Source organism: Typopeltis vanoorti, chromosome 10, assembly GCF_054136105.1.
Source record: "Typopeltis vanoorti isolate ZY-2024b chromosome 10, IOZ_Tvanoo_1.0, whole genome shotgun sequence".
NCBI lineage: Eukaryota > Metazoa > Arthropoda > Arachnida > Uropygi > Thelyphonidae > Typopeltis > Typopeltis vanoorti.
Genome location: NC_143558.1, coordinates 126,377,935 through 126,402,620, shown reverse-complemented (window position 1 = coordinate 126,402,620; position 24,686 = coordinate 126,377,935). Strand labels below are relative to the sequence as shown.

The 24,686-nt window shown below is 35.1% G+C and overlaps 1 protein-coding gene across 1 annotated transcript in view; it reads left to right on the top strand.

The window, feature by feature from the left end:
* The window catches only part of LOC150102777 (SID1 transmembrane family member 1-like), a 582,520-nt gene that overhangs the window by 373,780 nt on the left and 184,054 nt on the right, over nucleotides 1-24,686 (top strand). The window contains exon 17 of the mRNA XM_090399394.1: nucleotides 454-590. Within this exon, the coding sequence (XP_090255520.1) occupies nucleotides 454-590 (137 nt within the window). The remainder of the gene's footprint in view (nucleotides 1-453; nucleotides 591-24,686) is intronic.

Sequence of the window (24,686 nt, the reverse complement as noted above, 5' to 3'; positions counted from 1 at the left end):
AGTCCTTATTGGAAGTTGTGTAATAATGGAGTGAGCAGGAAAATCTTGGATATTTTTACATGTCACTTATATATGGAATGCAGATTTATGAATATAGAAAGCATGAATAATTTGTGGATTGTGCATAATTTTAAATTTCATTATGACATGCCCAATTTAGATGGAGTAAGTTTTTGCATTGAGAATATTGATTCTGTGGAAATCTCTGAAGAATATACATAATGATAACAGTGATGTTTTTAAGAGTGTCATTTACTTCTTATCTTTTTCAAGTAGGATTTAAACTTGTCTCCTTTATTCGAAATTTAATCTTCCAGTGTAAAACAATTATTGGGATGGAATAAATGCATTTTATGTGATTTTTTTTTAATTAATTAAGAATTAATTTTAATTCTTTATTTTATGTCCAGTTATATAATTCTAAAAGGAGAAAAAAATTACATATTTCTACAGACACAGCCTTCATGTATGTTATTGCCAGTTTGTGTATGTTGAAGATATATCAAGCTAGGCATCCTGATATTAATGCCAGTGCGCATGCTGCGTGCCTTACTTTTGCTGTTGTTATTTTTATTGGTGTGCTGGGAGTGGTGAGTATTAGATTTTCAGTTTTATGCATAGCTAGTACTTTATTTTACATTATATTTGCAATTTAACTTTCTCAACTTTAATGCTTTAGCATGATGACAAATTTTAGATACTTGACTACCTGTTGGGATTGCCTTTGTATAAATTTGTAGGTGGTGTGATCCACCTATGTGTTACCTAAGTCTTCTGAAATTAACTGTACTTTGCTCATCCCCACCTGATAGCAAAGTTTTTATAATACATCCTGATTTTAGACAAGTTGTAGTTGATCTGGGACATGAAAGGGGATATAGTTGAAAATCTGCATTTGTACATTATGAAATGCATAAATCATTCCATTCTTACATGTTCATCCATAGCCTGTGCTTTAAGTTCTGATCTTCTTGTTGTTCTTCAGTAACAGTGAGGATGACATTATGAACCTTAGCAGCCACTGAAACACAGATCTTTCTTATTTTTTGAAAAAAGAACTCCCCTTCCCCAAGCCTTTGATAATACCCAGTCTCTAGACAAGATTGTATTTCTCTTCTTGGACTGGCTTAACCTATAACCTTTTTTAATACAAACACATCATGTGCATAGTTCTTCTTCCTATACAAAAAGAGGGATCCCATTTCACTTGAGACATTACTCTCACCTGTATAGCCAGGGCTTCAGAAATCCACACATCGACTCACCACAGACAAGTTATCAGAGACAAGTAGAGAGTGAATTTTCAGCCTCGTTCTAAATGCAATCAAAATTTATTTTATTATTATTATTATTATTTAAGGCATCTTCATGGAGTCCAGAGACTCATTACTGGAGACCAAAATTAACCATTATTCACAAAAAAATCCTTGAATCCATTTCACCATGAGGGAATTCACGACCAATTCTGGCAATCCATTCCACTCACTTATGCAAAAAATCTGCTTTGCACACCTCTACTAACCACACTCTTGCACAACTTCCACAGATGGCTCCTAGTTCTCTGACTATAATAAATTTAGTTTAATCCTTTATCCAAGTGTGTGCAAACAAAGTTTGTGCCTGAAAGTATCTTCAGGACTGGGGTAAAGTGGTACAACACCGGGCGACTCCTTGCAAAGAAAAAAAAAAAGTTCTCTGACTATTTGTCGTATATTGAAAAATTTTACTTGCATCAATTTTATGAAACCCCTTTAATATCTCAAAAGTTTATGTCATGTCTCACCCCCTTTTCTGTCTATCAACTAAACTTGTAACGCACAAACCTTCAACCTATCCTCATAGGGAGTATTCCACACATCTGTCATCATCTTGGTTAGTCATCTTTGAATCTCTGTGCACAGATTTGGTCACCTGGGTTTCTTGGGGACCAGGAGGTGGTCAGAAAGATTCAATATATGGCTGAATCATAGCCTTATAAAGAGGGATAATAACTTCCTTATCTTTACTCGTTAGAGTGTTTTTCTATTTCCAAGTAATTCGTTGAGTCATTTTCCACCTTTTGCAATATGCCCCCTGAACTTCAACTCTTTGTCCACACTAGCCTCATCAATTTCCTGCAAACCAGTACCATCAATATGATACACCATATGCAACCTTTTCAACCAGAAGTGTGTAACCTTACATTTTGCAACACTAAATTAACAATCATTATCCTTTGCCCTTGACAAGGTGCATACGACATCCTTTGCATACGACAAGGTGCCAAGAGAGAAGCTATTCAATACACTACAGTTATAGGGTGTCAATGGGCATTATATCAAGCAATACTTAGTCTTTATTTGAGTTGCAAGTCAGCAGTTAGAATTGAAGAAAGTACAGGAAGATGGTTTAATGTTAAATCTGGTGTGAGACAAGGATGTACATTATCCCCTGTGTTATTCATTACTTATATGGATCACATTATGAAGGAAAGTGGTATTAAACATGATATCAGAATTGGGGATGTTAATGTCAGCTCTTTGCTTTACGCAGACGATGTTATACTTCTAATAACTATTGTAATAGATATGGTATGAAGGTCAGCAATAACAAGACAAAGACAATGAAAATAGGTAGAATCATTGAAAATGTCAACTGTGTTTTGAATGGGGAAACATTTTCAATGCTTCTGCCTATTTTCATTGTGCATTGTGAATTGAGAACCTGTGGAACAAGTAAAACATTTCAGCTACTTAGGCATGATTTTTAATGAAGATGGTAAATTAAATATGTAAATAGACAACAGAATCAACAATGCTGGTATGGTAGGAAGTCAATTGAATAAATTCATATGGAATAAGAGAGAAATTAGTCGGAACACTAAATCAGCTGTATACAAGACAGTGTTCAAACCAGTTTAAACTTATGGATCTCACTGCTGGGTCAAACACTTGACCAAAGACTAGAGACCACAGATATGACAGTCCTGAGAAAGATTAGAGGCATGAACAGATGGCATCAATGGCAATATCATATTAAAAACGAGGATATTAGGAAAGAACTTGACTTTGTCAGCATCCAGGAGTGTGTTAGCAGAGCTAATCTCAGGTGGTATGGTCACTTGAACATAATGGGCGAGGAAAGATTACCAAAACAAGTGTTCCCTGTCATGTTGGCAGGAAAACGACCCAGAGGAAGACCAAGATATGGGTGAATTGATATAGTACAAACAAAGTGCCTTAGACAATAGATATATAAGATCTGATAATGTTGGAGTCTTGACAAGTAACAGACTAATTTGAAGGAAAATTGTAGATAGGAAGTTAGTAATGATGTAAATTTTTCATGTAGTACTATCATATCCTGTACACCCCTTGAGGGTACATGTCAGGAATTTGTTGATGATGATCCTTTGCCTACAATGCCAATTTATTTAAATCATCCTGCAGGATATCTACATCACCTTTATCAACTATTGCTCTCCCCAGCTTTGCATCATCAGGAAGCAACTGAATATCCGCTCTTAAATCTTTTGCTATGTCACTGATATACAAATTAAAGAATACCATTAGGTATTCTTTAATTTGTATATCAAATTAAAGTACTGAACCTTGAGTACTCCACTAGTCATCATCATTCTCCTAGACCACCCTGCCATATACTACTCTCTGATGTCTGTCCATTAGCCATCCCTCTATCCATGCTACTAGCCTCATATCCATTACCATCCTCTCCAGTTTTTGTAATAGTTTTCCATGTAGTATCCTGTCAGATGCCTTGGCAAAGTCGAGCAGTATCATGGTCTAGCTATTTCCTTTATCCAGTCCAGTTCTGCTGTCACTTTATTATAAAATGTGAATAAGTTACTAAGACAGGACCTATCCTTTTCAAAGTCATGTTGCCCACTATGGAGTATCACATCCCTTATTCACCCACTGTTGTATTTTACTTTTCACCAACTTTTCCAATATTTTAACAACTACTCAATATATTAATTGGTCTGTAGTTTGCTACCTCTGTCTTGGAGCCACCTTTATGCAATGGTACTACTATCTTACCCTCTTTCCACTCCCTTGGAACCCTGCCAGAGATGAGACTTAGATTAAACAACTTAATCAGAAGAAATGCCACTCTTGCTCATTCATGTAGTACATGGGCTGATATGCCATCCAGTCCCACTGCTGTGTTCACATTCATATTTTTTAATATGCTGAACACCTCCTGTTCATCTACCTCAATTTTGCTATGTGTCTCTGTAACATGGGCAGCTGTAACATCTCCACCTGGATGATGCACTTTTGTAAAATGATCCCTCAGCAACTCAACTATTTCTTTTAGGTCAGTCACCTTTCCACCTTGAGCATTGTTTAAAGTCTACCATTCTACCATAGTCCTTTTTCCTCTTACTTGCTACATAACAAAAAAAACCCTCTGTGTTTACTTGGCCTGTTTTGCTAATTCTCTCTCATAGTCTGATTTGGTCTTCCTTACCATACTAGTTACCCTTCTTGCTTGCACTTTGTACTGCTCATTAGTATGTATGCTGATCGCTATTTTCTTTATATTTGGTCCAAAATGTTTTATTTTTTTTTGATGAGTAGGGATATAAAGCCTCTGCTTTATATCCCTACTCATCCACTTAATTCCAACTTGGTTTATCCTCCTGACCTTTGTTATGCAGTATGATACTGCTACCCTCAAGCAATTTCTATCCATCTGATACTACTACCCTCAAGCAATCTCTATGCAGTCTGAGACTGCTACCCTCAAACATTCTTTGACCACTTGTCATGCACTACTGACATTCTTTTATTGTAGCTTCTCAAACTATGGCACTGTTCCAAGATGACTTCTGAGTCTCTCGTAATCACCAGCCTCTTATAGTTGAACATAATCCCCCTTATTGACAGAGAACTCCATATATTTGGCATTTTTTCCAGAATAAGACAGCATGGTCACTCTCCCCAATTGGAGACAGAGTGTCTACCTTGGTTATGGATATATCTCTGATGCTATCTATTATCAGATCAACACCCTCAAACATCTTGTCCTCTCTATAACATATTATTTCACGTAATTATCCCTTTGCAAATGTATAAATTCCACTTCCATCTTGCTATGTCCCCTTTCCTCTGTCCAGTCGATGTCTCCATAGTTTAAGTCTCCCATAATTATTGTTTGGCCTACACTTATTATGCTGATTTGCCGATACACGGCATCTTCCTGTGGACCTCCTGGTCTATAGCAGCATCCAACAACATATTTTGTCGCCTATTTGACTCTACCCCACACCAGACAGCCTCAAATGAACCATTTCTCTCAGACCTAATATCCTCTTTAACTTCTAATTTTATTGGCTGTAATTCTGCAGTTATCATCAGCAATACTCCACCTCCTGTCCTGTTCCTTCTATTCTCCCTGAAAATACAATACCCTTTACATTCTATCCCTGTAATTATATCATTTTCTATCAACCAGGTCTCAGTGATGCCTATAATTTTTGGCCAAGTTGAGCTTACCGGTGCCAAAAACTCCTCACCCTTATTCCTGATATTGCTTGCATTCATGTACATGCATTTTAACATGCTTTTGTACCCATAGTTATCCTTGTGTTATGTCATTATCACATCATTTAAAGTGGAGACCTGTGAAATCCCATTCGCCATTGCATAATCATTACTGTACCCATGCTCATTTATCACACATGCTTGATTTCATGCTCCCTGATATCTCTAGTTTCCCTGATTTTGCACTACCACATTTTTAATAAACAACATTTTCTCCATCCTTTCTTTTAGTATTGCACGGTGATCAGCATTCATTTTAGAAATTATGGACTTTACAACCGTGCTATAAATAACTATTTTAATTTCCCAACGTTTTGACCTTCATATTAAGGTCATCATCTGAAGTATATATATAAATATGCAAAGACAAGCTGAGTTACATTTCACACAGTAAGCTAAAGAAATAACGATTTGATCACCAGTTATTCTACTGGCATGACCTCTAGTGAAAAAAAAAAAAAAACAGATAAAATTAAAAATTAATTAATTATTTAGAAACTACATCAAAGCTAAATTCTATTTAAGATAACATAAGAGAAACACCCTTTCATATAGATTGTTTTCTTACAGTAACAATGTCCTATTTTTAACATGATAATTGTTATATTAGATTTAGGATTCTGGATTTATCTACAGTCCTGTTTATAGTTAACTCTTAGGGAGAAAGGTTCTGTGGATAGAATATGTGCCTTCCATATGCTTGGGATTTTTAGACCATCGTTATTGTTCAGATTGGGGTGGTTGATAAGAATCTCACGGGCTTCCTTAAATTTGCGTTCATACCATGTTTTGGTATGATGTAAACAACTGGTGCTTTTCCAGTCAATTCTATGTAAAGTGTTCAGGGCATGATCAGAAAGGCCACCTTCACTATAGTTATTATATTTCACGTGTCGTTTATGTTCCTTTTGTCTGATAGGAATTGTGCATCCCATTTCCCCTGTATATGGTAGATTACAGGTGCTATAAATACTGTATACTCCTGGGTGGGCCAGTGGAGGGAGTGGGTCCTTGGATGAGTTGAGTAAGCTTTTTAATTTTGCAGGAGGTTTAAAGGTGTCTTTGAGGTTGTATTAATAGTGTTTTGGCTGTAACCATTTTTTAGAAAAGTATTGCTGATAACTTTAAATTCGTCTTTCAAAAAGATGAATAAAAGACTAACATAGGGTGTGGCTATGGCATTCTTGTAAACTTTTTTGTTTTTAGTGGTATTTTTATGGAGGATCTTGTGAACTTTTTTTTTATTGTAGTCATTTTTTATAAATATTTGGTTAATGATTTTGAATTCTTGGTTCAGAGCTTGTTTGTTTGTGGGTGCTTATGTGTAAGGTTTTAAAATTTGGGAAGCAAAGATGGGATGCAGAGTACAGGATTGGTGGGGATATCTTAGTGGAGGTGAAAAATCTGGGGTGATGGAGTACAGGGACTTGACATGTCATTTATATTTTGTTCAACTTGTGAGGACAACATAGCAGATTATGGGAATGCTGCAGAGAACACTCACATGCTGAACTAAGGATGTTATGATTCTATTGTAGATGGCTTTCAGTAAACCGCATGTGGATTACTTGCACAGATTTGGTCGCCTGCCTTTCAAAAGAATTATTTGTTGTTGGAGAGAGTTCAGAGGTGATTCACTAAGTTGGTTTCTGGTCTCTGAATCTTGAGTATGAGGACAGATTGAGAGAATGCAAATTGCAGATCCTAGTGAATAGAAGGAAGATGGGAGAAATTATTGTGATATATAAGTTGGTAAACAGTAATTATCAGATTAATGTGGATGGGATTTTTCATAGAATGTCTGGAGATGGAGAGAACAAGAGGCCATCCCTGGAAGTTGTATAAAAGAGGGTGTGGAGTAGCTTTTTTGCTTGGAGATTGGCGAGTGATCAGAATGCATTGCCTGAGGATGTGATGAGTGCAGAGACAGTGAATGCATTTAAGTTAAAGCATGGTGAACTGTGCATTTGAGAGTGGATCGTCCTTTGATGAGTCTCTTGATTCCATGGAGGTTTGATGATAGCAATAATAACAGGTACATGTTATTATTAATAATTAATGAATAAATAAATTTTTATTTATTTATTAACAAATAAATAAATTTTTAATCAACTCAATATATTCATTTAGTTCAATATTAACTGTATGCCTATATATTGTAAGCACAACATGTGTAATAGACAGTCTATTATTTAAAGAAATAATTGTAATTAATGCTTTAATGGAACATGTGCTTTAGACATATTAAAGTAAGTTCCACAGCTTACACATGTAACAAAAATTATATAGAATTTGTTCAAAAACTCCAATATATTTCATCCAGTGTTACTCAGACATCGATAGAGATGTAGACTGTTAACTACATTCAAAAAATGAATCAAAATAATGAGTCATAAATCGTGTGTATTTTAGCTCACATCTAGATCACAGCTGAAGGATATAATATTACACCATTAGAGTGCAAAGGGACAATTGTAGCAAGTTGTGTAGATTAAAAAGAAAATATTTTTAAAATAATTATTAAAGAGGCTGTATAGCTCAGTGGAAGTGGCACTTACATCCTCTGCATTAGGCTGCATGAAGATAGACATAAGTTCAAGTCTAATCACTGACTGGAGGAACTTTTTCTGAGCCTTTCTTTGACTGGTTCTCGAGTTAGTCTATCTCTGGTATGGGCAGGTGGGTGGTTTTTTCTCCAAGGAATTTGGGTTTATCATTTGTAGAACCTACACTATTTCAGACAAGAACATATCCTGTTAGAGTTAGGTACCAAGAGATGGCAGCTCTTGTTCGCCAGTCTCTTCATTGATTGCCACTTATAATTAGTGATATTCTTGGGCCAGCTATTGGCTACAGGTGGAGATTGAACAGCCCACTAGCTAGATAGGTTTAATAAGTTTTGCCTACTTCCTATAAGGGAATAAAAGTCATTAGCTGATTTTTTTTGTTTTGAATAATTATTACTTTTTAAAAAAAAACAAACAAACAAAAACTTATGAACAATTAATAGTGATCAAAACTGGGATATTGGCATACATTGTGATCGATTCGGATTTGGAAGATTTCTTAGAGTTTCACGTTTCAGACTACAGTCCAATGTGAAAAGAATTTCAGTGTCCTAAATGAACTAATATATGTGTTATTTATGATCATTATTTTAATTCATGTTTTCAGATTCAGATTTGGAATATTTCTTAGAGTTTCACGTTTCAGACTACAGTCCAATATGAAAAGAATTTCAGTGATAATTCCCTGATAATGTCCACATAACATTGGATGAAATATATTGGAGTTTTTGACTATATTCTATATAATTTTTGTTATATGTGTAAGCTATGAAACTTACTTTAATAAGAAATAAGTGTACTTTTCTCACAATATAATTTCATTAACAGAATAAACCTGTAATTATAAATACGAAAGATAAAATTGGCACAATCCAACTGAATACTGTTATCCATCTGTACATCTTATTCTTGCTATTAATACCTTTACAATTGCAGACTTGCTTAAGAGGTAATGTAGAATTTCCTAAGATTATTTTTACAGCTCACAATATGAAATAACTTAGTGTAATTAATTGCTTGAAAATTTTACATAAAGAAAATGCTTTGATACTCTTATTTAAAAAATATACTTGTCTTGCAATGACAAGTCAAAGACTGGATCATAAGTGCTAACTCAATTATTATTTGTCTTTCCTTTTAAGTTATTGTCTATGGCTAATTTAGATAAATTTACTCTTTATTATAAACAGTTTGTGTTTTGTTTCCTTCCATAAAAGAAAACACAAACTGAGTTGTGATGAGTTATGTTTTGGCAAACATTTTAAACCCACGTTAAAGGAAAGCATATTTCGTATAATTACTTGTAATGTTTAGTGTGAATTAAAGAATGTAATACTGTATTTTCCCAAAACATAACATAACATTTTTTTTTTTTTTCCTGAGATCTCATGCAATTTATGCACAAAAAAAAATACTGGAATTGGTGGTTGGTGGACAGTGGATGGTGTTGATGGTGGTAGTAGTGTCATTGTGTGTGTATTTGAAGAATTAAGTAGTAAGGCAGATGGTCAGATGGGTGTCATGAAGTAGAGTAGAGTGCCCTCCTCACAACAAGTCCTTGGAGGCGTTGTGTAATAATAATAATAATAATAATCACATATCTACCCAACTTTGGAATACTTCTGAGATATTTCAGTTGAGCTGCCAAAAACCTTCCTAAAAAGGAATGTTGCTGAGAGATCAATTAATTGTACTCCCCCCCCCCCCCTCTCTCACACACACACGCATGCATTCCACTCACTTTCTTATAAATGTTCTGTTTACATATCTCTCTTATAGAAAGTATTTTCACTTGGTTATAGAGTAAATTATACTAGACAACAAAAATTATATTCTTTATGTACAAACTTTTGTTTGCACCTGAAGTATTTTCATGACTGAACTACATGTATACAGTGGCTGTTGACTTCATATCAGTTGTTGCCTCACTGTCCGATAACACAAAGCACATTTTTGGACATAAATTTGTTGTTAATAATTATTGGAAATGCCACTGGTGCAGACTGATTTTCACTTTGTCTTATCTCTCAATATCAATGGGAGATAGATTCATGGGAATATTTAAAGCTAAATCAAAACAGAAGTCATATTTTTCTGGGGCAGTTTTTGTGAATCCAGCAGCCTTCATATATACATAACATATAACAAATAATAGTCATTAAGATACTTCATGTAGCACCATGGTTTGTTTATTCTTGGGTAAATGATTAAAACCAATTATTTCTTGTGAAATAGAATTTAACCAAGCACAAAACTTTCTACAACTATCTCTTAGCCAGAATATTTTACTAGTATGGTGATACACCATTTTCCTGTTTATTTATATATAAATAGTGACTAGTATGATAAGGTAGGCAAAACTGGAATATGAGAAGAGATCCTAAGGAATTGTTTAGCTATGTGGTCAGTAGGAGGAGAAATGATTGTGGAAAAAAATTACATTGGTGGATAAAAATGGGAATAGAGCGACTGATGCAAAAGAAATAGTGGAGTTTTCAATGAACACTTTATTGGGGTATTTCATCCTGGAGAAGTAAGTTTCAATACTAGAGGGATAGGACAGGTTCAAGGTTTAGAAGTGCAAGAGGAGAGTGTGTTTCAAATACTGAGTACTCTGGATGTCAATAAAGCAGTGGGACTGGATTTAATTTTGTCATGGATTTTGAGAGAATGTGCTGAAGAATTGACAGCTCCCTTTACCTGGCTTTTCAATAAAAGTCTGGCCATAGGAAAGGAATAGAAGAAATAGAAGTACCCAAGGAATAGAAGGAGGGTAAAATAGTGCCATTGCATAAAGGTAATAGCAGACTGGGAGTGTCAAACTACAGACCAGTTTGTATTTCATCAGTTAAGATCTTGAAGAAATTATTGAAGGTTCATTTACAACATTGAGCAGATGAGGGGTAATGTTATCTGTGAGAGTCAACATGGATATGTTAAGGGGCACTCTTGTTTTTTAGTAATATGATTGTCTTTTATAATAAAGTGACAAGAGCAGTTAATGAGGGAAGGGTATATCTGCTATTTTTTTTAATTATTTTTATTTTTTTAAAGACATTTGACAAGGCACCACTTGATAAACTGATATTTAAGTTGCAGCACATGAGTTTAGATGTCATGTTAGTGAACTGGATCCAGGATTAGCTGTCTAATAGTTATCAGAGAGTTGTGTAGGGGGACTCAGTACTGGGACCAGTATTGTTATTCAGTTATTTGCAGATGATGTGAAACTCAGAAGGGTTATTAGTAATAGTGCAAATGTGGTAGCCATGCAAGAGGATTTGAATGAACTGGGATGATGGGAAAATGAATGGAGGTTTCAGTTTAATGCAGCTAAATGTAAAGTGTTGAAGTTTGGGAAACATCAGTGGAAGGCTGTATACTCTGTTGGAGGAACTGTACTGGAGGAAGTAAGGGATCTGGGGGCGATGTTTGATAGAAACCTGAAATTTAGGGAACATATGCCTGCCTGGTTGGTCGAGTGGTTAGCACATCCACTGTCCAGCCAAAAGGCTGCGGGTTCAAATCCCACCATGGGCATGGATGTTTGTGAGTGTCTCTGAAAATACTAGTGGGCAGTAGATGCCGTTGGTGTAGTTGCGGTTCATTGTAGCTGGTAGATTTAGTGGTGAAGATGGAGAGCTGTAGAGTAGGTGACTTGCCTCGATGAGTTTTTGGACTCCCTGAAGGTTGTTACAAAATAATAATAATAATAATGCAAAAGTTGTGAAAGTAAGTAACCCAGAGGATTGCTGATACTGAGAATGACTCTGATCTGCAGAGCTAAAAGAGTTGTCATTCCAGTGTATAAAGTCCAGATCAGACCAAACTTGGACTATTGTTTGCACATTTTGTCCCCAGGATTTGAAAGAGATAAATTAACCTTGGAAAGAGTGCAGAGGCAGATAACAAAGATGGTATCAGGACTGTACAATGTTAGTTATGAAGATAAGTGAGGGAATGTGGACTGCAGAGTTTGGTAGATAGAAAGAGGGGGATGTGATTGAGACTTTTAAACTGTTGAGAGGTAGTTACAGAGTTGGCACTGCAGAGTTCTTTTGTTGGTGAAGGGGGCCATCCCTGGAAGTTACAAAAGGAAGTTGTGAGCAAGAGGGTGAGGAGTGGTTTCTTTGTATGGATGGTGTTGGAACCAGGGAATGTACAGCATGATAGAGTGGTGAGAGCATGAACAGTCAATGATTTCAAGGAGTGGTATGATAGACTGTGTTTTCTAGGATACAGCTCCCACAATGTGTCTTGTAACTCCATTGAGGCGTGAATAATAATAATAGCAATTTATGAAAAATGTGGAATGTATGGATGTCAGTTTAATGCAGCAGAGTTTAAGGATATGTATTTTGGAGTGAAAAGATGATCATCTGTGTACCAGGAATTTAATTGATGGAACTGAACTCCAGGAAATTAATAAGTCAGGGATTTTGGGGTGTTAGTGGATAGGGAGTTAAACTTTAGAGGGTATATTGCAAAAGTGGCTAAAGGAGCTCAACAAATTACTTGGTTGAAGAATACCCTAATGAACATAGACAACCAGGTTATTATACTTCTTTATATAGGCTTGGTAAGATCCCATTGAGTACTGTGCACAGATCTGGTCATCTGGATTTCTTTGGGATGAGGAGCAAGTGGTGAGGATCCAAATCTAGATGATCAAATCCAAGATGGTGTCATGTCTATGGAATGAACCTTAGGACAGGTTGAAGATTTATGGCTTATAGAAATTAGTTGATACGGAAAAGGGGTGATATGACTGAGACTTGCAAATTACTGAAAGAGTTTTTTACAAGATCAATACAGAAGAAAATTTTCAGAACAGTAGTGGGAGAACTAGGGCCATCCTTTGAAACCAAGAAAGAGTGTAGTTATCAGGGTATGAATTGACCACCGATCATCTTTTGCAATGAGTCTATTTAGTAATAGTAAATTTGCTTTTTTTTGTTCTTCAAATCAGTGCAATGGAACAAGACAACTTTATGTTTCTTCACTTTGAAAAAAAATGCTTCTGATAATACAGAAGCATTTTTTTCATGGATTTTCAAATGTTTGTTTGCATTGAAAATATGTCAAATATTTATATTTTTAAATAACATTTATTGAAATAAATATGATGACCTTTTGCTTTCTTTTGTAGTAAAATATCATTATATGAATTATCACATTTCAGTTTTAGAAACGTTTTTTTTTTTTTTTTTTTAATAACAATTGTGATTTTTCCGATTGTGAGTCATTTTTAGTATCAAAAATTTATATCCAATGATATTTTAGTCTTTTTTTTTTTTTTTTTTTTTGTAGGATGCACATTACAATAATATCCGGTACATAACCACCATAGATATGTTGTGTTGAAAACGTAGGATGAAAGATATCATATTATGGAATGATTCAAAATTTATGCTCATTTTGACAATTTTCTAATGCTTACCTCCTCCTCATCCTCTCCTGGAATTCGATTACATAACTACCATATATTATCGTGTATAATGTGAAAAATTTATGGTAAAAAATACTACTTAAAGTTAGGGGTTCGCATTATATGCGGATCCTAAAAAATATAACATCTTATTCGACTTGCACACACAATATATACTACCTAATGCCTATGCAACCAAATCTACTTGACCCACTCGCATTCGGCGACAGAGCGTGCATCGTATCTGTGCATAAAGCTACTTACATTACTGGCATTATGTGCAGATACAATGCGCTCTCCGTCGCTGAATGATAGAGCACAGTTAGGTATATCCGTTTAACCACAGTTCATTTTAAATATTATTCGTTAAACAAACCTAGCCTGAAAATGAGCCAACAGAAACGCAAACGTTCATCTTTTGAAGCAGGATTTAAATTGCGTGTCATGCAGTTTGCAGAAGAACATAATAACAGTGTTGCTATGAGAGAATTTGGTGTAGCAGAGAGTATTATTAGACTTTGGCGTAAGCAAAAAGACAGTCATGAAAAAATCCCCAAAACGAAATCTGCCCGTCGTGGAGATGTAGCATCCTTTCCAGAACTCGAAAAAGAGCTAAATGAATGGATTTTGACGCAACGACAAGATGGCATTATAGTAACAAGAAATGCAATTTGTTTTCGAGCTCTACAACTCAAGAATGGTAAATTCAAGGACACACCAGGTATATCATCTTTTCTTGCTTCGCCTGGGTGGTGCAACAGATTTATGGAACGCAAAGCATTAACATTACGACACCGAACAAAAATTGCACAGAAGTTACCAAAGCAGCTTGAAGAAAAAGTGCACTCCTTCCATAAATTTATCATAAAATTACGGAAGTGTCACGGATATGAACTTTCCCAAATTGGCAATATGGATGAGATGCCCATGTACTTTGATATGCCTGGGAATCGAACAGTAAACTCAGTTGGTGAAAAAGGGGTGTCTTCATAAAAACAATGGGACATGGAAAAATGCATTTTACCATTGTTCTAGCATGCATGGCGGATGGAACCAAGTTAAAGCCAACAGTGATATTTAAAAGGAAGAAAATTCCGAAGCATATGAAATTTCCACCAGGTGTAATTGTTCACGCCAATCAGAAAGGTTGGATGGATGAAGAAGGTGTACAATTTTGGCTGGATCAAGTATGGAACATACGTCCAGATAGCTTGTTACGTCAACAAAGCATGCTAGTCTGGGATATGTTCTGGGCGCATTTAACAGAGGCAAGCAAAGAGAAAGCACGTGAGCTACATACAGCCCTAGCAGTCATACTGGGTGGTCTAACTTCCGTTTTGCAGCTGCTTGATGTCAGCTTGAATAAGCCATTTAAAGATCACTTACGTGAAAAAATGGAGAGAATGGATGTCATCTGGTTTGGTGAAGATGACAAAAGGTGGGAATTTTCAGAAGCCTGAGATCACCCTAGTCACCAGCTGGGTTAAAGAAGCATGGGATTCTATACCATCTGAAATGATTCAACGCTCATTTCTTAAATGTGGAATAAGTAATTCAATGGATAGATCTGAAGATCACGTCATATACGAAAGCAAGGATGACGCACAACAAATTGGAAAGCATGAAGACGATGACGACAACTGCTGCACTGATGATGCAATCCCTACAGATGAATTTATAAATGAAATGTTTGACGACTCAAAAGATGAAGAAGAATTTAAAGGATTTTGACATTTTGTTTTAAAATAAATATTTCTTTCATTAATTCGTTTTGTATTGTATTATTTATAATGTTATGGAACAAGATTAACAGATTGCATTATACGTGGACATGGCATTTTAGGGCTAGTTTTCAAACAAAATTTCTAGTTCGCATTATACGCGATAATATATGGTACTCTAAATTTCTATAGGCTTGAAAATGCTTCCAGATAGTATTCAAAATCTAGTACTTCATTTTACTGTTTTGATAAAAGAAATAAGGCAATAATATTGTTGTACCATGAAGCTTTGCATTCTGTGCTATTTCTTTTCAATCTAAAATCAGCTGTTCTATTGTCTGCTGAAATTATTTGAAATTTTAGCAATAATGTTCTATATTTTTACCATGTAAAACTGTTTATATGCATACCACCCAAAAGAAAGTTCAGTAGTATTATTTTTGTTTCTTGTACTGCTACTGATGGTTGCTATTTCTAAAATAATCTATGTCTTAGAAATACTTGATAATAATCCTCTTAGCTGGAGGAAAATCTAAAAGCTTAGATTACTCTCACTGCTTTTGAGAAAGAAAAGAGGGAACACTTCTCCATTAGTCACACTAAAGTGCCTCAAGCTGTAGTGCAGAATACATCAAGAATGTCTTGTTGATTAGCAGACATCCTAACACAGAAATAGTGACATTTCTTTTACATGCTGATACATTATTTATGCCAAAATAATTTCTCAATTTATAATGACCACTTTCACTTTTATTATCGAAAATTATAGATTATTTGATCCAATTATCTTTAAAAAGAGGACTTGGATTATTTTAAAAGAAAGTGAGCATATGCATTACATAATCTTCTTTTTGGGGGGGGGGATTGTAGATCTATTCATTCAGCAGATATTTCAGAGAATTTATTTTATAAATCGTTTGCAAGACAACTGTTACAAACGTAAATCACTTGTGGAACATGCCCATTCATTTTAGTGTAAAATAGTAGCAAAGGTTTAGCTACTTCAACAATGCCACATATCTAAACTAGAAGAAAATGTCGTTATATCTGCTGATGTTAGAACTCTTACATAATTTTTTCTGACATGATTTCTCTATTAGTTATAATGTAATCAATTTACAGATTTTTGCCCTCTTGCATTCTCCCATGTTATATACAGTGATTTCTTCTTTGTACTACAAGGAAAAAAATCATATAACAGAAGAAAAATATGTAGTATTTTCTTTTTCATTGAGTGAATTTACAATGTTCTTTCTTTGTGTTTTGAAAAGAAAATGCAAATGATTTTTTTCTTACTATTTTTGCCATTATAACACCTGATATAATTATGATTTGGTTCTGCAATAAATCACACTGCAAGGCCATCACTCAGTTTGCTGGAGGCTTGAAAAAACATATTTAGTCTCATCTCTGATGTTAATTTCCATACATGCAGTAATAATGGGTATTGATACCAAAGTCTTGCGGCTGTTGATATGAAAAAAAGTTTGCACCGAGAAGGCATGAGATACTCCCAGTGGTTATCCCTGTTTTTATTTTATTCCTTTGAAAATGTATTATAAGCCACTTCGAAGGAATAATATGTCATCCTGTGTGTTATAAAAACTAGAAAATATATACATATAAATTTAAATCATAACTGTTAATTTCATTTTGTAATGACCAATTTTACAGGGAAACCAAGAAAGTGAAAGTGCAAAGAACAGTAGATTACTATATAAAGAAAAAAAATTTGAATTTCATGTTGTTCTCTATAAAGCAAAGTTGATCAAGCGTGTCCTAAAGGAAATCTGTGAAGTATTATTTGATTTCGATGATTTTGAACAAAATCTGGAACGTCGGCAGCCGGTTTTCTTTTTTTTTCCTTTAAATAATATTTCAGATAATTATCGTGAATTAATTTTTTTCGAGAACAAAGAAAATGTTTTGTTGAGTAAGTGATTAGACAAAAATTAGCGCAAAAAAAAAAATAAAATAAAATTGGTTCTCCAAGGTAAGGCAATATTTAAGTGAAGAAATTATGCAAGGATCTTTATTTTGTCCAGGCATTAAAATTGTATTGTACAATAAAAACAAAAAAATATAAATAATTTCTATATTTTTAGTTTATCCAATATAACTAAGATCCAGTTATCCAGCGTAGAACAAGGAATTGCCTTTCTTGTTATAGACAACTGAGACGCAGCTATGAACTTGAGGTAATCCGATTAAGTGCTCTCTTCAGCGTGAGGGTTTATCACACCTTCTAAACACATCATTGTCAAATTGCACTTCTTATCCATGTTCTTTCAACAGGTGGGCTGAATCATATCCAGATTTAGCTGGACGTCTATAGACATCCTAGCTGTTTGGGAGATTAAATGTCAGAAATATGGGTATGTGAAAAATGGCTGTAATGGCTCTGCCACTTGTGTTAATGTTGTAATAAAGAGCATGATAAGAAATATTGCTCTGCAAAACAAAGCTAAATGTGTCAACTGTCACGGAGATTATCCAGCTTACTCTGGTGTATGTCAGAAGTGGAAAGATGAAAAAGAAATACAAAAAATTAAAACAGAACAAAATCATCAGGATGCAAAAAAGGAACTTAATCACCAAAAAAGGAAGATACACCTGTTTTAAGATCTTCTTATGTTGAGAATGTGGCAGCTAAAAATATGTCAGCAGCATCTCAAGTATGTATGTCTATTTCACCATTTGATAATTTTACCATACCTGAACTTTATGATTGCAAGTGCTTCTTTTCTGAGCACATCAATCACATGGTCTATAGTCTTACTCCTGAGACGACTCCAAAAATAGTTCCATTCTACGAGAAACAACTCATCAAAAATATTATAGCAAAGATATCACTTACAGATAAACCACGAGACATCCGACAGAAAAAATTGATATTTTTTCTGTCGGATAAATTGATAAATATAAATTAATAAATATAAACCTTACAAAAGTAAGCCCTCAACCTCACAAATAAACCAAGAAAGTCTATACCATCATTTTCTATGAATCTCTTACTATACCATAGAATTCTTGCAGAGGAAGGGTTTCTGGATCTTGGCATATGTCAGTAGCCATTGCTATCCCAAAACCAGGAAAGCATCTAGCACAAGCAAATAATTATTGACCTATTGTTCTGACCAGCTTCCTTTGTAGTGTATTAGAGAAAATGGTTAATGCAAGACTTCTCTAGTATTTAGAAAGCAGTGATCTTCTTTGCAATACAGTGTGGCTTTCGTAGACATCGTTCAACCTAGCATCATTTGGTTCGTTTAAAAACTTGTATCAGAACAGACCTGAAGCAAGAACATCTGGTTTCAGTTTTCTTTGACATGGAAAAAGCTTATGACATAGCCTGGAGATATGATATATTAAAAGACCTATATAACCTAGGTCTCAGAGGACCCCTTCCTGTATTTATTAAAAACTTTGTCCAGTCGAGCTTTCCAAGTCTGAATGGGAAGTATGCTATTTCATACTTCGATCATCAAGAACAAATGTTCTCCAAGGCTTTGTCATAAATGTGACACTTTTTGCTATCAAAGTTATCTCAATCACTGAACAGTTTCCTCTTACTGTAGACAACTGTATATGTTGATGACTTCACAATTTTCTGTCACTCTTATAATATTGAGGATAATTCAAAGATATCTTCAGCATGCAATTGATCGTGTTTCTCTATGGGCTCTTAGTAATATGTTCAGGTCTTCAACAGAAAAAAAAAAAAAAGTGTCTGTATGCCCTTCTGTTGAAAATGCATTCTTCACACAGGTTGTTAATTAAGAATGAGATGAACTGTTATTCCATTACCAATAGAAACTAATTTCTCAGGACTCATATTTGACAGAAAACTTACATTCCTTGCACACATACATCAACTAAGAGAAAAGTGCAAGAGCATTAAATTTCCAGGGTACTCTATCCTCTACTAAATAGGGTCTTCATCTTTGTCATGCATTTATTATGGTTGTGCAAGGTAGCAAAACCTGCAGTGGTTGAATCTCATCCATCGTATGGGTATATGGATAGCTACTGGTACCTTTTGCACATCACCTACTTACAGTCTTTGTGTAGAAGCAAATGAACTGGATCTATCACTCAGACAGAAACAGTTCTCTTAACTATGCCCTAAAGACAGTTCTCTTCCTGAACTAGTAACTTTTCTCTGTGTCATCATCAGCATCAAATTCCTGCCATGTACCCTCAAGGGGTGTACAGGATATGATAGTACTACATGAAAAATTTACATCATTACTAACTTCCTATCTACAATTTTCCTCCAAATCAGTCTGTTGCTTGTCAAGACTCCAACATTATCAGATCTTATATTTCTATCGTCTAACCCACTTTGAACCTTATCAATCCACCTATATCTTGGTCTTCCTCTGGGTCGTTTTCCTGCCAACCTGGCAGAGAACACTTGTTTTGGTAATCTTTCCTCGCCCATTCTGTTTAAGTGATCATACCACCTGAGATTAGCTCTGATAATGCATTCCTGGATGCTGACAATGTCAAGTTCTTTTCTAATATCCTCATTTTTAATATGATATTGTTATTGATGCCATCTGTTCATGCCTCTAATCTTTCTCAGGACATCTGCGATCTCTAGTCTTTGGTCAAATGTTTACTTCTGACCCGGCTCTCAGATCCATAAGTTAAAACTGATTGAACACTGTCTTATATACAGCTAATTTAGGGTTCTGACTAATTTCTCTCTTATTCCATATGAATTTATTCAGTTCACGACCAAGATATAGGTGGATTGATACGGTACAAAGTGCCTTAGACGATAGAAATATAAGATCTTATAATGTTGGAGTCTTGACAAGTAACAGACTGATTTGGAGGAAAATTGTAGATAGGAAATTAATGATGTAAATTTTTCATGTAGTACTATCATATCCTGTACACCCCTTGAGGGTACATAGCAGGAATTTGATGATGATGATGATGACTTCCTACCATACCAGCTTTGTTGATTCTGTTGTCTATTTCCATATTTAATTTACCATCTTCACTAAAAATCGTGCCTAAGTAGCTGAAATGTTTTACTTGTTCCACAGGTTCTTGGATCAAAATGCAGTTGACATTTTCAGTGATGCTGCCTATTTTCATTGTCTTTATCTTTTTGATGCTGACCTTCATACCTTATCTATTACAACAGTTATTCAATTTAGTCAGGGAATCTTGCAGACTTGTAGCGGATTTATTTAGAAGTATAATATCGTCCTCATAAAGTAAGGAGCTGATATTATCGTCTCCAATTTTGATATTAGGTTTAATACCACTTTCCTTCATAATGCGATCCATATAGATAATGAATAACAGAGGGGATAATGTACATCCTTGTCTCACACCAGATTTAACATTAATTCTAACTGCTGACTTAACTCAAATAAAGATAAGTATTGCTTGATATAATGCTCCATTGACACCATATAACTGTAGTGTATTGAATAGCTTCTCTCTTGGCACCTTGTCATATGCCTTTTCCAGATCGACAAAACTTATATTCTGATCTTTGTTATATTCCCATGATTTCTCAACTATTTGTCGTAAAGTGAAGATCTGATCCTGACAGTCTCTATTTGGCCTGAATCCAGCTTGTTCTTCACCAAGCTTTTCTTCCACAATTCTTCTCAACCATTTCTCAAGTATACTTGCATAAATCTTACCAGGAACATTCAGTAGGGAAATACCTCTGTAATTCTCACATTCAGTTTTATTTCCCTTTTTATATATAGGTATTATGAGAGCTCTACTCTAATCATCGGGAATTTGTCCCTCTGTCCAAGCCTTCTGAACTATGCAATGCAGCCACTGTAAGACTTTTATACCACCATACTTCAGCATTTCTGGTCGAATATCATCTTCTCCTGCTGCCTTTCTAAATTTCAAAACTTGAATGGCTTTTTCTACTTCAAGTAGGTAAATGTATTCCTGACTGTATGCCTGTTGAGTGTTTTTTACTACTGTGCTATCACTGCTTGTTTCATTTAGCAATTTCTTAAAGTAATTACTCCATACTTCAATGATATCTTTTTCTTCCATTTTCATGTCACCTTCATCATCTAGAACTACAGCACTCTTTCCTTCATTTATAAGCTTCTTCAACAACCTCCACAATATTTTGCCATGTTCTTGATATTAATTTCTATGTTCTTGCCAAAGTCCTCCCATGACTTTTGTTTAGCTAATTTTACACAGTGTTTAGCTTTCTTACATTTGTCTCTGTATTCTCTAAGAGCACAAGCTGATTTATTTGCCAGGAACTTTTGATATGCTTTTTTCTTTTCCTTCACTGCCTCTTTAACTTCCTGTGTCCACCATGGAGTTCTGATTTTTCTATCCTTGCAGACAACCTCACCACAAACTTTCTTACATGTTATTCTTTTCAATATGAAATTCAATTTTATCCTGCTCAAGACTAAATAGTGATCACTTCAATGAGACTTTTCTTATTCCTTGCCTCTTCTCTCTGTGTGTATTTGTGCACATTTGTATGTTTGAACATGCTGTTAGTAATAACCAGTCCATGTCCTGAGCAAAAATTGAGTTGGGAAACTCAATATCACACATGTGAAACTGCCATACCACCTTTTCGTATGCATGTTAAAGAGCCTATGCAAGCTGTTGCCATGAATGTTGTCAGTATTGCCTACACCAAACATAGCAGCATACCTCCATGGCAGTTTTGCACTCTATCCTACAGCCTCTCACTTTGTCAACTACAGAAGTCTCACTTCTTCATACATTTACCTGCAGTTATTTAATATACACAGAGCAGCTCACTGTGACTTCTTGCCCATCTGTATTGATGGATAAAGAATTGACGCCTGTGTTGGCTGTGCTATTGTGTTACCTGATATTACTATCTCCCACCTGTTTACAGTAATTATACAACCTACTTTCATGCTTTTCATCTGGCATTTGTGCATATAAAAGAAAACCACTACCAATGGTGTTTAATTTATTCAGACTGTTTGAGTGCTTTACAGGCTATCTCCTCTCCTATGCTGGATTCACAGCCATATTGGAATTAAGGGAAATGAGACTGCAGCTTCTAGATCAGCTCACACTTTCTTCACGTACTGTTTGACAGTACCATATACTGACTACAGACAAACTGTATATCAAAGCTAATTGCTCAATGGCTGCCATCATGGCAGGAAGCCTTGACAAACACATAGCATGATATTAAACCTGAAATTAAGCATTAGCATTCTAGTCAACATAGAGCAGAGGAGAGGAAGTTTCCTAGTCTTTGCATAGATCACAGTCATCTTACACATTCTAATTTACTAAGGTCTTATTTACTTATTTGCTGATGATCCACCCGTGTGTGAAAAATGAGATTTGTCATATTTTTCATATTCTGGCAGAGTGCCAGCACTTTATATGAGAAAGGAATGAAATTTTTATCTACCTAGCAAGCCATATACACTAAGGCATATGTTATCAGAATCAGATAGGTTGCATGTTTTTAACCGTTTACAAAGAATTAATTTGTACAAACACATTTGACTGTAATTTTATTTATATGTAGATATAAATCGCTTAACTTAATTTTTGTACATACATATTATTTACTAGTTTATCTTTCGCTATTTATGTGCTACTGCTGTAGCCTTTGACCCTGTGTATTGCTGTGACCTTTGTTATAATTTTGTTTATGTGTAGATACTGCATTGCTAAACTTAATTTTTGTGGATGCATATTGTTTACTGATTTATCCTTGACTATTTATGTATTGCTGTAACCTTTGATCTTGTGCGCTGCTGTGACCTTTGCAATGGCACAGTATAACTTCTCTGTTCTTGCTCCAATAAACCATAAACCAACCAACTAACTGCTCACCTGTGACACATACACACCTCTGGATAAGCACCATGATATCTATTGCACACACTTGGCGAATCTGAAGTGTGTGCAATAGATATACACTAGGTATCCCCAAGGCTTTTGACTGGGTCTGGCATAATGGCCTATTAAGTAAGCATCCATCATTCAGTCTGTCCCCAGACTTCTGCAACTGTGTTTCAAGTTTTCTCATTGGACGCACATTGCTTGTGTTGGTTCCCTCTCTTCTAACTTTCAACTAATGCAGGGTTCCACAAGGTTCTGTCCTTTCACCCACCCTGTTACTTCTATACATCGATGATCTGCTCCAGTTGACTACCAGTTCAGTATACAGTTTTGCTGAAGACAGTACACTATATTCTTCCATCTCGCTTGACGAACCGACAAACCTTGTACTAAATAAACCGCTATGATTCACAGAGCAACAACCTCTGAAAACTTAAATTCTGATCTCTAAACAATTCTTTGATGGTTTTAAGATAACCTTGTCAATTTCAATATCTGCAAAACAGTTCTGCCTTATTTTTCAAAAAAAAATAAAAAAATACACACACACATACACACACACACATATATATATATATTTATCATTTAATCAAAACATTACTTTATATGGCTAAATAGCTATTAACCCTGTACAAATCGCAAATCCGCTCATCCATCGAGCTGGCTTGCACATCATTAAGAGCTCCCTAAAAATACTCAACACAATGCAGAAAAGAGTAGTCAGACTGATTAATGACTCGTCTCTTACAGCTCACTCCATCCGCTCCTGTGCAGGTGTTTAGTATCTACTGCATGCATGTTCTATAAATATTTCCATGGTAAACATTCATCAGAACTGTCATCAGTAATTCTTCCCCCTTTCTCTACCAAATGCATTTAAACCACGACACAACATCCCTTCACAGTCAAGCTCCGTACTCAGGGAACAGCATTCCTGCTGCTGTATTTTGGAACAACCTTTCTTCCTATGTGTGTCTCAAGGAATAACCAATGAACAAGTTCCTTGTTTCCCAGTTCTCTTCTTATACAAGTATCCCTCGATTAACACGGTTATTTAATCCCTCGATGTTACCGCATATATCAAAATCGCGTTAATCAAATCTAATAATCAATGGTAAAAATTACAATTCGTCCATGATCGATTACTGTATTAATAATTCGTTTTATATGGTACTCTTTTAGGAAAGATAAAAAATGAATGCAAAGTAAGTGTTTAATAAATACTTGTATTTACATTATTTACTGCAATTTTTTTATCAAAAGAAGTTATCAAGAGTTGTTTGAACAGTTTTAGTTTTTTTCTTATCGGCATAGATTTTCTATGCCGATAAGACGACTCTCCAGAGGTCGGCAAACAAGCAATAAAACATAAAGAAAAAACACTGCAAATAGAATACATGATAGTACAAATTAAGTGGATATTGAATCCAACATTATTTCATAGCCAATGATTTCATGCCGAATATCAGCATGAAACTACAAGAGGTTCATGCCGAATATATAGAAACTAAAAGGTTCGGCGGATGCATGCATAAGCAACCATATGGGCGTAGTAAAGGTG